Genomic DNA, 14,342 nt, shown 5'->3' with positions numbered 1-14,342 from the left:
GGATACTGTCCTGCTTCATTACTGCGACGAGGTTGACACTCGTGACATCTCCCAGGTCATTCCCTCCACAGTGAACGAGGAGAACATCTGGGCCTGCTCCTCCTTGCAGGGACTGGTTAAAGAAGGGGAGAAGGCTCTTCCACCTCAGATAACCCCAGCCTAACCTATGCATGTAAACTTCATCAACGCCAAGGTTGTTCCCCGTGGTCTCTGACGCTCTCTCGGCCCCACGCCGGGCGTAGCTGTCTCCAATGATCCACACTGTGGCTGGATGGAAAAACACATTGTAATAGTGAGAAAACAGTGAAGTTCCAAATTCCAAGTGAAGCTTTCCACGCACCTCGCTGCAGTACAATCTTGAATATTTGTGGTTGCATGCATAAATTAACTTAAATTAACCAAAGACAAATTATCAGTAGTGGCCCATAGGGGTCGATAGAGGGGCGGCCCTTCTGCCATTTGCCTAAATTCCAGATGGCCAGTCCGCCACTGTCTGAAGGTACATTATTCCTTTGGCTTAGATGTTTGCTTAATGAAATGGCAATAGAAAAGTAACTATTACTTACTTCTGGAGCACTGTGTGGGTGGGTGAACATGCCATTGTGGCTCTCTGCACTCTTGTAACTATTTCTGAAAGAGAGAGAAAGAATGACCCCTTCACATTTGAGCCCCTCATAGTTAAATATGAATGCACACTAGCATAACGTTGAACTGTAGCTACTTCATTCATCATTTTAGGCTTTTCCGCCTTTAATGGACAGGACAGGCGAGAAAGGGGGGAGAGAGAGAGGAGAAGACCGTACAGTCTATGGGGAAGACACGCAGGAAATCGCCACAGGTCGGAGCCGAACCCCGGACCCCCGCGTCGAGGCACTAACCTCCAAACACACGTCCGCCTGCTCCACCCACTGAGCCAACCCGGTCACAGCTACTTCATTCATTTAACTGGGAGAATACACAATTACAAGTTGTACTAGTAACATTAACTTAGTTAAATGAGCTAACGTTAATTTCTGCTGGCTATTGCAAGGCAAATTGCGCCAAATATAGAATGATGGCACCAACAGTTAGCTAGCAAGCCTATTAACGTTATCGTTCCATTATGGTTACTAAAGTTCAACCTAACGTTACATGCAACTTAGTTGCTAATAGTTAGGGCATTGCCACTCCCGTTTTGCATTTGCTGACACTTAAAGGTAAAGTTAGGAAATGTAAACTTCCATTTGCAGAAATCATTTTAAAAATAAATTAACATTAGCATGTTTTCCCATAAATGGTTAACGTTAACTTTACATACATTTACTTTACAATGTTACTCCTCTTATATGTACTATAACTGTGGACATATGCAATATGCTAACGTTACTAAGATAAGATTACTTTAACACCTAAAGTTAATGTTAGCTATAAAGCTTAACGTTACCTAGAATTATGTAATATAATGTTTTATATCCATGGTTTAATATGTTCTCAGCTACAGTCCTATACCTCCCTCGCTCCTCCCCAGCTCCACCGCATGGCTCCACCTTGAGAGAACGGTTGCGCTCTGTAGCCTCAAGTCATTGGCTGCCTGCAAGTCCTCGTTTGGGTCCAACTTAACCCATGTTTTCTCCACAGTCCGCATGCTCGAGTTAGCTTTGGGCTAACGTTAGTTAGCAGTAAACCAGCATCACCGCCTGGTAGGTCCTGGGTTTGGAACAACATTTTATAAAGATGGCAACCAAAGCGAAACGACCCAAGGTTACAATTTAATCAGTTTTAACAAATAAACAAACATGATACAGCTTGAGCTGTTCGTACATGTGTGTTTGTGTAACGTCCAGTCACGATGCATGCTGTGTTGGCTCTTAACGTTAACATATAACGTTGTGTGTGGTACAGTTAGGGACAATCTGCTTAAGCTAACTAGGCAAAGTTATAAACGCAGTAGTAGTAGCAGTCTGTATTCCAGCTATTGGTGCTATTAGTTTTTCAAATAAGCTAACGTTACGTGTTCGGCAGCGATGACTGTCACTGTAACTTAGTTTCACAGCAAAATCAAGTTTATCAGAAAGCACTAGGTCGCACATACTGTATCATATTATGTTTACGTTTGTGTCCTTGTGCTGACAGGTAGATGATGGTTCAGAGGTGGATCCTCTGCAGAACTTCCTTCAGTGGTGCAACAGAGTGGGCTTGGACCTCAGCAATAAGGTATGTTATCGCAGGTTGCAGGCCCCTAAGACAGCTAGTGTTCTGCCACTGACTTTGTATTGTCTGTTCTTTCCTGCCATTTCTCCTTGTTCAGTATTTGACAGAAAGCTTGAGTAAGCTGAATTGATTCCAGTCTCCCTAACCAAATTGCTTTACACATATTCATAAAAAATACTTGTATTGTTTCAATGTATTTTCAGAAAGAGAAATAGTGTGTTCTGGAGAGGTCAGAAACCCTTGGGGGGCTTATAGTGAAACCTCACCAGGTCACTAGAACGTAGGCTACTTTACAATAAAAAAAAAAAAATACAAATGAAAAAAATTGGACATGAAATAAACTAGGGGTGCATGATATATCGGCTCAATATCACGTTGTGCAATATTATATCGAAAGGGGTTGCAATATTTGCAATATTTTGTGGAGCGCTGCGTCCCGTCCGTTGGCTGTGTGGCTTAGTTGTGTTCGATTTATATCCCGCTTGAAACGCTATAATGATCATGTTTCATTGGCCAGTTACCGTGCCACTTGCACATGTTAGTGCACGTCAGCGCACGGGTCCACTACGTGACAAACTCTATGGAGCGTACCACGTGACGTGCATATTTCGACAGAGTGACAGTGTAAGTGAAGAAATAGATAGAGACAACAAAACAGAACGAATCAGAGAAGCGAAAGAAAAGTTGTGTCCTGTTCTCTTTATTTATATATTTTATACTGTCCAACCAGTAAAACATGTTACATCTGTTCTGTAGACATGGTCCTTATTTATTTATTTATTTATTCATGTTGGACCAGTCCAATATGACCGTCAGTTGAAATAAACTTTGTGTTGTAAGAAAACTTGTTTTATTTGTTATGAATCTATTTTGATTATTATTATTTTACACGTTTAAAATATATTGAAATTAATATCTATATCGCAATATTCATAATCGATATCGCAATATTCATAATCGATATCGCAATATCACATTTTGTCAATATCGTGCAACCCTAAAATAAACTCCCTATGTGTCTCTGACTGCGTAGGTGTGTGTGAGTAAAGAGGGAACAGTGGCAGAGTATGGGATGCTGGCTAAGGACAACATAGAGGAGGGCGAGGTTTTATTCACCATCCCCAGATCAGCTCTTCTCCATCAGGAAACAACCGTGGTCTCTGCCCTGCTGGAGAAAGGTGACAGTTAATGATTACAAAGAAACTTTCCCAAGACGAAAGCTTCCTGTATTGCCTTCTCTGCTTGTAACCTCTGCGTTTTCGATTTTTTTACCTTTCACAGAGAAGCCGTGTCTGGAGAGTTCGTCTGGCTGGGTTCCTCTGCTACTGGCTCTGCTGTATGAATATACCTCCCCACAGTCCCACTGGAAACCCTACCTCTCTCTGTGGACCGACTTCAAGACACTGGACCACCCCATGTTCTGGTAAGAAACCGTTTGAAATCAGTGTCTAAAGTAGGGATGCACTGAATCCAGATTTTTGGGGTTCGGCTGAATACCGAATCCACTGGTTAAGATTCTGCCAAATCCGAATACCGAATCCTACTCCCATCCTCAGTCCATTAACACAGTAAACACATTAATGAAGTAAACAACGTCCACAGCAGTGTATTTTTCATTTTATTTTATTTTAACTGTAAAAAAAAAAAAAAAAAAAAGGAAAAAAAAGAATAGGCGACATTATGGCAGGAAGACAAGACTGGGAAAAACTATTTGTTCGTTGTAGGGCTAGCAAAGCTGGTAATGGTCGTCTGGTTAACACAGGTTTTTAGCTGTGACTGTCCTTCCTTTGCCGTACCTGAAGTTGCTGCATTTTGGCTGCTGTCTGTAGATTCCTTCATACACAACTCGTATTCTTTCGGATGTTTCGTACGCAAATGTTTTAACAGCGGCGATGTTGTGTATTGTTTAGGGTCCTTGCCACCACGAGACAAATCGGCATTGCAAATTGAACATGTAGCTCGACTTGAATCGCCTTCTTTTGACTGAAAGTACTGCCAAAACATCACTTTTTCTGCTCATGAGTTCCAATTTCACTTTCTCGCAGCCTACTGCATTGAACGGTCTACCTACGTAAACACCTTCCCGTAATCAACGGCGGTGTCATTACGTCGAATTTTTTTCCACCGCACTAGGCGCGTAGCGCGCCTAGTGCAAGCGTAGGGTTCGGTGGAAAAAAATTCTAAGGTTCAGAAGCCGAACCCCGTCAAAAAGCCCAACATTCGGCCGAATCCTGGATTCGGTGCATCCTTGGTCTAAAGCCCATTCTAGAGATCAAGGAAAAAGCTATTACATTGCCTACCACAGTAACAGCCTTTCCCCTGAATGTTCTGTCGGTGAAGTGTGATTTTTCTTTTTTGTAGCTTTCTTTTACAGTAATTTACGGTTGATCCGTCCAGGTCTAAAGAGGAGAGAGACAGACTGTTGAGCGGAACAGGTATTCCAGAGGCTGTGGACACAGATTTGGCCAACATCCAGAGGGAATACTCTGACGTGGTCCTTCCCTTCATCTCCAAGCATCGGGACCTGTGGAACCCCGACACACACACACTGGAGCTGTACACGCAGCTGGTGGCCTTCGTCATGGCCTACAGGTCAGTGAGCATGTAGTCTGGATCGAGGACAGTTCATTTCCAGGATAATCGGCGATGTGTGTTGCCGTTGTCTAACTCTGTTCTCTTCGGGGGGCATTTGGCAATGGTTTGAATGTAATGGACGTTCATTTTTATCAAAAAGTTACGCTCTAAAGCTTTAACGTAATCGTTCCATTATGGTTACTAAAGTTCAACCTAACGTTACATGTAGTTACTAATAGTTAGATGTCGTTAATTAACGGCATTGACACTCCCGTTTTGCATTTGCTGACACTTGGGTAACGTTAAAGTTAGGAAATGTAAACTTCGATTTGCAGAAATAATTTTAAAACTAAATTAACGTTAGCATGTTTTACCATAAATGGTTAACGTTAACTTTACATACATTTACTTTACAATGTTACTCCTCTTATATGTAATATAAGTAGCTTATATATAAGGTTGGGTACAGAAACCCGATTCCACTATGGATCCGGTTCCTACGCAACCGGTAGGAATCTGACCGGAATAGAACGCAAATTTCGGTTCCTCATTTCGGTTCCACTTTATGTGTCGACTGAAATATTTTCCCTCTGTCGCTCCGAAACGGACGTAAAAATATCACACTTTCTCTGTAGTCTACCGTTAGCTAGCTACCGTAAATGTAGGCTACTTTTAAAATGCCATATTTTCCCTCTGGGCTCACCAAAACGGACGTAAAAGCATATTAACCATTCACTGCACGTGATCGCTAGTAAACACATGGCATCTTTGATGTCATTTTTCAGTTTTTCAAAAATTGGTTTAGGAATCGGAATCGTTTTAAAAGTACCGGTTCGGCATCGGAATCGTAAAAATCCAAACGATACCCAACCCTACTTACCATATATACCATACCATATATAACTTCGAGCTAGCAAGCTACATGGTGAAAATGCCGAGATTTGAAAAAGATTTGGATGGTGCAACAAGGCAAGCCTGCTTGGTTCTTTCGGGGAATGATTGTAAAGATTTACAAAGAATATGTTTCCGGCATTTACTCTCTAACTGGGACGTTTGGGGACCGACTGGTGAGGATTTGTTATGGACAAAGTACACGGAGTGATACACTGGTAAGAGCAAATTACATTTAACTATGTATCCAATAGCTCACGTGACTGTATTGTGTGAACAGTTAACTTCATTTTATATTGTATGTGGCGTTTTCTTTTGCGGGGTGCAAATGTTCCACCAGAACAAGTTCCTTCCCGTATTTTGCAGAACCACCGTCTCTGCGTCCGGAGCTTAGCGCCGCCCAAGACGATTGCGATTGGTTTAAAGAAACGCAAAACAACCCAGAGCCATTTTTTTCTCTCCTATCCTAGAATGTGTGTGTGGTGTAGCCAGACCTTATTGCACAGCTCTGTGGAGATAGGTCTGGCAATGCGAGACTAGTGAGCACGAGACAAAATACACTCGTGATGTACATAAAGTATCTGGATCTTTTCCTTCCTTGTTGTCGCTCTAAATTCAGCCCTGATCTCGTCCCTCCCTGTTCTTCCTCCTCTCCCTAGTTTCCAGGAGCCACAGGAAGAGGACGGCGATGAAGATGATGATGAGGAGGAGGAGAAGGCCCCCAACCCACCGATGATGGTTCCCATGGCTGACATGCTTAACCACGTGTCCAAACACAATGCTAATCTGGAGTTTACACCGGTGAGGGTTAACAGTTTATTAGCTTATTCTACTACATATTATTTACTTTTTATAATTGTTGTTTGGACTTATTTGCTGTTGTTCCTATCTCCCTACACGCTATCGTTCTCAGGACAGTTTGAAGATGGTTTGCGTGCGCCCCATTTCTAAAGGCGAGGAGGTGTTTAACACCTACGGGCAGATGGCCAACTGGCAGCTGCTGCACATGTACGGCTTCACGGAGCCGTATCCCAGCAACAGCAATGACACCGCTGACATCCCCATCACCAACATCTACAAAGTGGCCGCACAAGGTGACAATATTTACAGATGATTAGCGCTGGGTGTTGTTCAAAAAATGTCCGATGCCGATACTGTGACTTCGACACCGGTCGAAACGGCAGACTGACCGAGCGAGGAGTCAGACACGAGTAAACATCAGAGCTGCCAAATATCTATTCCGAAGCTGTAGGTGGAGCTCTATAGAGAAACCTGCGAGCAAAAAGCGAAGAATTTGCCCAAACTGCATAGCGCCCCTTTAACCCTCCCTCCTCATCTCCCCGTCTTCCTCTTCTCTTGGCAGGTGCTGGGTCTGATCTGGGCCGCCAGCTGCTGGAGGAGCAGTGGGAGATGCTGTGCCAGATGATGCAGGAGAAAGGAGCCGTTGTCTTTGGCAAACAGGGCTGCCTTACAGACACGGAGCTACATACTGTGCTTAAGGTGAGGGGTTCATGCAACAGTGGTGTTTAAATGACATGTTTGCTCACACAGGCTTTTTTTTTTTTAACTCACACAAGCAAAAGAGCGCACATCACACCTGTTTTAGCATCACTTCACTGGTCAACAGTTCATTTTAGAATTCTGGTGGCTTACTTATAGAGCCCTGCAGGGGGGAGATATATAGATATATATATATATATATCTGACCTGATACAGCGTCACACTTCTTCCCGGAGTCTGAGGTCATCAGGTCAGATGTTTGCGGTCCCCCGCACTCATTTCATAACCAGAGGGGATCAATCGACAGTGCTAACCATTGGGCCACCATGACATATTCTTCTGTCTTTTATTTATTGTATTTCGCTTTATTGTGTCGCACTTTGTGATTTTTTTTTTTTGTCTGTGAAAAGAGCTGTATAAATCAACTTTACTTAACCTGGAAAACACACACAAGACCACTTTGTCAGAGATGAACAGCGTTGTGACCAAGTCACCCAAGTAAGTCTCAAGTCTCGAGTTATGTTTTTTTGGGCAAGTCAAATCACAGGTTATGTTGAGTCCTTAGTTAAGGCAAGTCAAGTCCCGAATCAAGTCACCTTTTTTTTGATGAGCAGCATTCTTGCGTGAAATCCAAAAGTGATGACTCGTGGCACAGACGGAGCCATTGTGGTGGTCTGGTCCGACCAATGAGGCTTCATCAGAGGTCTTTGATGTTACGTGTTGCCATAGCGAGGAGTTTGACGGACGGACAGGTCATCCAATCATGACAATCGCATACCGGGGAGCTTTTTGAGGCATCCGATCATGATTCGCAGTTTTGCCGCTGCATAGCATACTTGCGGTTAGACAGAAACGTGACAACGTTAAATTATACGATTTTATATTTAACAGCTAACATTCAGACTCATGAATACACGCAAGTCGTCCGAGTCATCATGCCTCTAGTCAAGTCTCGAGTCATTAACTTACAAGTCCCAAGTCGAGTCTCAAGCACAGACTGTACACAACTCAAGTCGTTTATTTTTTTTTTGTCAAGTCGCAAGTCATCAAAATGGTGACTCAGGTCCAAGTCCCCAAGTCTGAAGTGACGAATGGCTGTTAATGGAAACACAACTCTTTGCTTTGTGCATCTTCAGGTGCTGTGCATGTCAAAGGAGGAGTTCTCCGAGTTCAAAGAGAATGAAGGATGGGAGGAAGATGAGGAAGACGAGATTTCCCTCGCTTTCTCCAACGAGGGTCTCCCCGGATTAAAGGCTTCGTGGAAATGGCTGATTCACGAAGCGGCCCGTCTGACCCTGAGGTCCTACGGAGACTGGGCGGAGGGTGTGGACAGCCACCAGGCGCTGATGGAGGACAAAGCAGCACTTGGAGGACTGAGCAGCAGGCAGCAGAAAGCCCTGCAGGTTCGCTGTGGCCAGCAGAGCATCCTGCACAGACTGATGGAGCTCACCAAGTCATGACTTCAGCTTTGAGCTATGCAACTTTTTCTGCCGCTTTTGTCACTTTTTTCCAAGATTTCCCCCCCCCCCCCCTTTACCGATGTTTCTGTCACTGTTTTTTTTTAAAGCTTTTTCCGTCATTTGTCACTTTTTTCAACGTTCTTGCTGTAAAATTAAATAAAACACCCATATTCAAATTAAGTAGTGAACTGATCATTTATTTTCCTTGTAAAGAACGTCGTATGGAACTATCCACGTTGTTTTTTGGGACATTTTGGTTGATAGAAACCCAAATTTCTGATATAGAAAATGGGTCAAATTGGACCCGAGGACAACAGGAGGGTTAAGGGGGAAACTAAAATCTAAAATCTCAATAAATGTCTTCCTGAAGGCAGATCTCCGATTTTCAACTGTCCTTGTGTTGCACTCCTGTTAGCAATCAGTGTTGATTTGCAAGATGTTTTGCTATTATCTGTACTAGAACAGGGGTAATGACAGTACATCCTTTTTGATTGTTGGCAACCAAAACATTTTTTTAAACCAAATTTTTATTTTAAATGTCAATTTAAACTCTAATTTTGCATATATGGTAGTAGAAATTGATAGCCTGACAAGCCAGACCCACATCAAGATGTTGGGTCTGGGAACTCACCATTGGCGGGGCTCAATCCGAGGGGCGGGATAAACGGCTGTCTTTCAAATTCCCACATAGCCAACCAGAGCAACGCTAGTTGGTAGATTAAACTTTTGCCGTATCCGGTCGGCAAAACTCTAAACACATCTTCCTTTTTTAAGAATGATTTCAGTGCTTAACTCCAAGTCTTCCAGAGTCGCAGCCAAAGCCGATTCGAAAGACCGCTGTTCTCCAGCAGCAGCAGCCACCTTCTTTGTTTTCAAGTAGCAGGGAATTCACTCGGGACCGTCGCAACTCTGCCGTCCTTATGTTAAGCCCGCCCACCGACTCTATACACGATGTGATTGGCCTGACCAGAATTTGGTTTTTCCAGCTCGCAAACCAACGGAGAGTTGCTAGACTGACCCTGGCTGCAAATTACATTTGCTGCCGCTAGGGTGCGTCTAGATTTCTAGGCTAGGAAATTGAGTTAGATTAACAAAAGTTAGGTTGTTACACCTTTAAAACTGTTGGTCTATTATTAGCCATTTATAGTTTAATATGCAACATTTTCTAGTTCTCTAGTCCCGTCTTCTTGATGTACACAACACAGTAAAACATTTTGCTTCTAATAAAAACAAACATGTTTCAAAAGTAGGTATACATCATCTACACGTAAAACCTTAGAACTTCAAAGTATATGGAAACGTGAATTAGTTCATAAGTAACCATGATTACGTTTACAAGCACATTCAATTTTTTTGCCCTTATTCCGGAAAAAAATATTCCGAATAAGTTGTTTACATGGCTAATGAAAATGAATATTCCACTAATATTCCCGTTTACGTGCAGCCGTGTAAAATAGGATTATTTCGAAGTTTTCCACCAGTAGCGGACTTGTTTAACTGTGCGAACACAGCATCCCTCTTTCATTCCTTCAACCAGCTTCTTGAAAAGGTCGCCGCTGTGATGTTTGTGCATATTAAAGAACCCGTCTTTCACAATGTTTAAAAATAGCTGGGTTTCTCCTTCGGAACAGAAATGCGGTCTTGTATTTTGGGCATGCTTCTCTATCCCAGCCATGCAAACTGTTGCCTAGTTGGTTTGTTTACAACCATAGCAACGCACAGAGCGGACTGTTACACGTAAACGGGAAAAATGTAAAAAGTCACACGCATATTCCGAATGCGCTGTATAAATGTCCAAAGAATGCTTCTAAAACCCACATAAAATTAGCATTTCCCACATCTTAATCGAAAAATACTATATTTGGAAAAAGGCCTAATTCAAAATTATTCCATTCCAAACGGAATATGCCGTTCACATGATGCCATTACACGCATAGACCTATATATTACACATATCAAATTTGGAATACTGTCATCTTCGGAACAACAGTGTGCATGTAAACATACTCAATGATTAATGTAAACAAGGGCTGCACTTTTTTTTTTTTTTTAAAATCATCATCGCAATATCAACTGGCATAATAAAACACATTGCGAAAGGCTATCGCGATAGACACAACAGATTTGTCTTTTGTTAGTTGAAAGAAAATATCAGTAGAAAACGGCACTTTAAAATTAGATTTCCTTTCATTTGTTTTAAATTCAACAAGCAATTTGTTGTATTGTAAAATACTGAAAGCGGCAGAAAGGAGTACATTTTAATATTTCTATGCATCGTGAGAAATATCGTTAAGGTATTCAACATTATTGCAGATCGCATATTGTCCTCGTATCGTGCAGCCCTAATGTATATGAATTATGTTTATAAAAATAGATACCTACTTTTGAAACACCAGGTATATTAGCGCCATCAAATTACTCTTGTAGTCCTGAATGAACACAGATGCCTTGCAGTTTGAATGCTTTATTTCCTGTATGTATGCATACTGCAGTTAAGTAGCAAGAACTAAAGGCAAACTAGAAAGGACTACAAAATACAACACATGGACCAATACATTTACAAAACATTCAAAATGTTACAAAATGGGCTGTATTGGTCCTTCTATTGTTGTTCTTCAATTTGGATCTTTGTACAAATCGTCAAGATACGATGTCGCCGTCACTTTGCACAATTTACAAGTGCCAGGGAGAGACTTCCAGAGCCAGTTTCAAATGGACAAACCATCAGCAAACTGTCTCCACCGACACACCAGGAGTAGACCCCCACCCCACCTGGGAGACTAAACTTCATCTTCCTGTCCCACTCAGGGATAAAAAGGAATCAAATGAAAATAGCAGGCAGCTTTTTTTTTTTTTTTTTTTTTTTTTTCCTTCAATCATCTACCATTCAGCCTCTGAAAGCAAAAAAAAAAAAAAGTCAGAAAAAAGGGATTTGTGTGGGAGGGAAGCAAACCAAGAACTTTGGTAGTGAGTGGAAATATGTTTGGATGTCTTTACATGTCAGGATACATTTTGACATGTGCATTGCTCTCCACACATCTACTCTCCCGCTCTCCCTTTTTTTTTTTTTCTCCAATATTTACATCAAAGCATCAAAAAAAGTATATCAAACAACATGTCCCAATCCATTCTCTCCATCTCAATTCAGCCCCAAAGGGATAAACAAAAAAAAAATCTAACTCTTTAGATCCGTGAGCAGTAGTCATTCCATCCACATTTCAAATGACTGTGGTTGCCAGTTTATCCAGTGCCAACAGTAAAGAGAGAGGTGTGTGTGTGTGTGGTGGGGGGAGTGGGTCAAGGCAGCGGCATCTCTCCCGAGGGCTACGAGCTGGCTGGTACACAGGCTAGCTGGCACCAGTGCCCTCCATCACCTGCTGAGCCTGCTTCTGTCCCATGCAGCACTGGGCTACTGACTGGAACAGCCTGAGGAGAGAGGGGGAGAACATTAATGTCTGTTAAACAGCAGCAGAGCTGGCCCAAGATGAGGCTGGCATTACTTTATATTTTTATCATCGTCACCAAAATGCTCCCTAAAACAGCAACGATGCATTTGCTCTGCTATCAGGTATTGTCTGTGCAGGCTCAGTTATTGTAAACAAATCTGACAACAATGAGTCCAACAGGGAACCTACTTTTCAATCTCAGGGGCACAGTGCACAAAGTCGTGACTCCAGAACTTGAAGGCAGGGTTCTTGATCAGCTCGATGAAGGTGATGAGGAGACCCCAAGGGTGAGGCCTGTTCACTATCAGCCTCTCCAACAGAACCCTGGAAGAGAGGGAGAGAGCTTTAACTAACGGCACTCGGTGCGATGGTTCGACGTATTCCTTCTGCTGAAGTTCAGACTCTCACCTGGTGATCTGCTCCTGGATGGCCTCGGTGTTGGCCTCAGCAAACAGATAGAGCATGGTGCAGCTGAAGTAGTGAGTGTGGCTGTTGGGGTAGCGCAGCTGATTGGCGATAGCGTTCAAGAACAGGTAACGCCCTAAAAAAAAGAAAAAGACATGACGGCAGAGGCCTGATCAGAGTGCTCTGCTTTTGTTAAGCCCAGATGTTGAACATCTAAATTCTGATCGCACCAAAAACATACAACTTAACATTTCTTGCAAATGTACTTGAAACCCAAGTAATGTCAACCCGTTTATAAGTGTTTTAGTACTGACGGACTAAGAATTAACCCACGGCAGAAAGCTTGGAATTGCCCAGCACTTATCTGCTATTTGACAGAAAACTGATGTGGTTTGGATGCTGCCACCTTACCCTCAGTGTCCAGGTCCACGGCCAGGTTCTGGAAGATGTCCATGTGTGCAGAGTGGGTGATCGTGCTCATGGAGGGGGTGCTGCCTTTGTTGTGGATGTGAGCGATCGCCTGCGTGCCTACATACAACACCAGAGCATTGATCAGCTGGATGTTGTAGCGGTTTCCTGGCTCGTTGGACACCTGGGAGGCGAAAAATATAGATGACAAATGGTATCGTCATTCGTTGAAGTTTAATATCGATAACAACTTAAAATATGTCAACACCGCTCCTACCTGCAGGTTGCTGCGCAGCTCAGACAAGAAGGTGACTGGAGAACGGGTCTTCAGATAGGAGTCCAGGTCCTTCTTGAACTGGGAAGGCATAACGCCTGTGAAGTTGGTGAGGATACGGGGCGCGATGTTGATCTCACTCAGCATGTCCACCTGCAGCAAGGGTGTTAATAAAACACAGATTTATGAGATCATTTGTCAGTCCAAACAAAGTTCAAACAAGGCTGAAGTAACCCTGCTTCTGTAGACTTGTCAAGTCAAAATTGTAAAAGGGTATCCATACCAAACCACACTTTTAAACACCTGTGAATGTATAATTAACAGCAGATCTTAAAGTGTGTGTGTCGTGTGTGTGTGTGTGTGTGTGTGTGTGTGTGTGTGTGTGTGTGTGTGTGTGTGTGTGTGTGTGTGTGTGTGTGTGTGTGTGTGTCTCTACCTTGAGATTGGGTGTGAAAGGGTCAGGGAGCCTCATGTTGCGTGGAAAGGCACTGAGGATGAGGTTGCGAAGCTGGATGCAGTTGGGTGGGATAACATCACAGAAGCCGTAATGGTAGTCACACAGGAACTCTGGGAAGTCATGCAGCAGGACCAGGAGCACTCGCAGTGTGCCCTGAAACAAACGACAGGCGGAGCAAAGAGATGAGCTTTTGGTTTTGTTATCGTTTCACTAATGTCAAACGTGGCTGACACAGGCAGTTATTACACCGAGGAATGATGAGAGAGCACCTTGTAGAGGATTTGCATAGGTTTGTTGAGCTCTACATTCCTCAGGAATGGGGCCAGGTACTTGAAGAGATCAATCAGCAGCTGTGCATACATGGGCCAACCCTGGAGGAGAACATCAGTCTATTAGACCAAAATTAAAAAAAAACACAAATATGGGCAGCCCCATTTATGCATTAACAAGAATAAATGTAAGGTGCAAATTAGATCGTCTTGTCTTGTCCTTGCACACCTTCTGCTGCGGTGTGTGTGCTAGCATCCTGGCGATGAAGATACGATGGGAGATCAGTTCCAGCCAGGCGTACACAAAGCCGGGTGCTTTGGTGGGTCTCAGGATGTGGAAGGTGTTGCTGCACAAGGAAAAAAGGAAACATTGAGTCCAACCCAAAGTGCAGCAATCACATAGACATTTAAAACGTCTTCATTTTGAGCACAATATCAGCACTAGCCGAGCCGTCCCTATTCCACACA

General features: G+C 43.1%; 2 protein-coding genes across 13 annotated transcripts in view; one reads left to right on the top strand and one right to left on the bottom strand.

Annotated features, from left to right (window-relative positions):
• The first annotated feature begins 1,562 nt into the window (after positions 1 to 1,562).
• setd6 (SET domain containing 6, protein lysine methyltransferase) lies at positions 1,563 to 8,697 on the top strand. The gene is made up of 9 exons (XM_031294797.2): positions 1,563 to 1,740; positions 2,113 to 2,193; positions 3,224 to 3,368; positions 3,472 to 3,613; positions 4,588 to 4,782; positions 6,315 to 6,456; positions 6,569 to 6,749; positions 7,019 to 7,155; positions 8,292 to 8,697. Exons 1-9 carry the CDS (start codon positions 1,714 to 1,716, stop codon positions 8,613 to 8,615), a joined length of 1,374 nt encoding a protein of 457 aa, XP_031150657.2. The 5' UTR covers positions 1,563 to 1,713; the 3' UTR covers positions 8,616 to 8,697.
• A 2,366-nt stretch (positions 8,698 to 11,063) lies between these two features.
• Positions 11,064 to 14,342, bottom strand: part of cnot1 (CCR4-NOT transcription complex, subunit 1) — a 29,766-nt gene continuing 26,487 nt past the window's right edge. For 11 of the 12 annotated variants that reach the window (XM_031294798.2, XM_031294804.2, XM_036002839.1 and 8 more), the window contains 8 exons: positions 14,104 to 14,221; positions 13,875 to 13,976; positions 13,585 to 13,758; positions 13,152 to 13,301; positions 12,878 to 13,058; positions 12,470 to 12,602; positions 12,251 to 12,385; positions 11,064 to 12,041 (listed from right to left, as the gene is read on the bottom strand). In XM_031294798.2, coding sequence (XP_031150658.1) covers positions 11,963 to 12,041; positions 12,251 to 12,385; positions 12,470 to 12,602; positions 12,878 to 13,058; positions 13,152 to 13,301; positions 13,585 to 13,758; positions 13,875 to 13,976; positions 14,104 to 14,221 — 1,072 coding nt within the window. In that variant the 3' untranslated portion in view covers positions 11,064 to 11,962. The remainder of the gene's footprint in view (positions 12,042 to 12,250; positions 12,386 to 12,469; positions 12,603 to 12,877; positions 13,059 to 13,151; positions 13,302 to 13,584; positions 13,759 to 13,874; positions 13,977 to 14,103; positions 14,222 to 14,342) is intronic. The other variant, XM_036002841.1, reaches the window with a different exon arrangement.

Source organism: Sander lucioperca, chromosome 7 (genome assembly GCF_008315115.2).
Source record: "Sander lucioperca isolate FBNREF2018 chromosome 7, SLUC_FBN_1.2, whole genome shotgun sequence".
Taxonomy (NCBI): domain Eukaryota; kingdom Metazoa; phylum Chordata; class Actinopteri; order Perciformes; family Percidae; genus Sander; species Sander lucioperca.
Note: the sequence above shows the minus strand (reverse complement) of the source record. Positions and strands in the feature narration are given on the sequence as shown.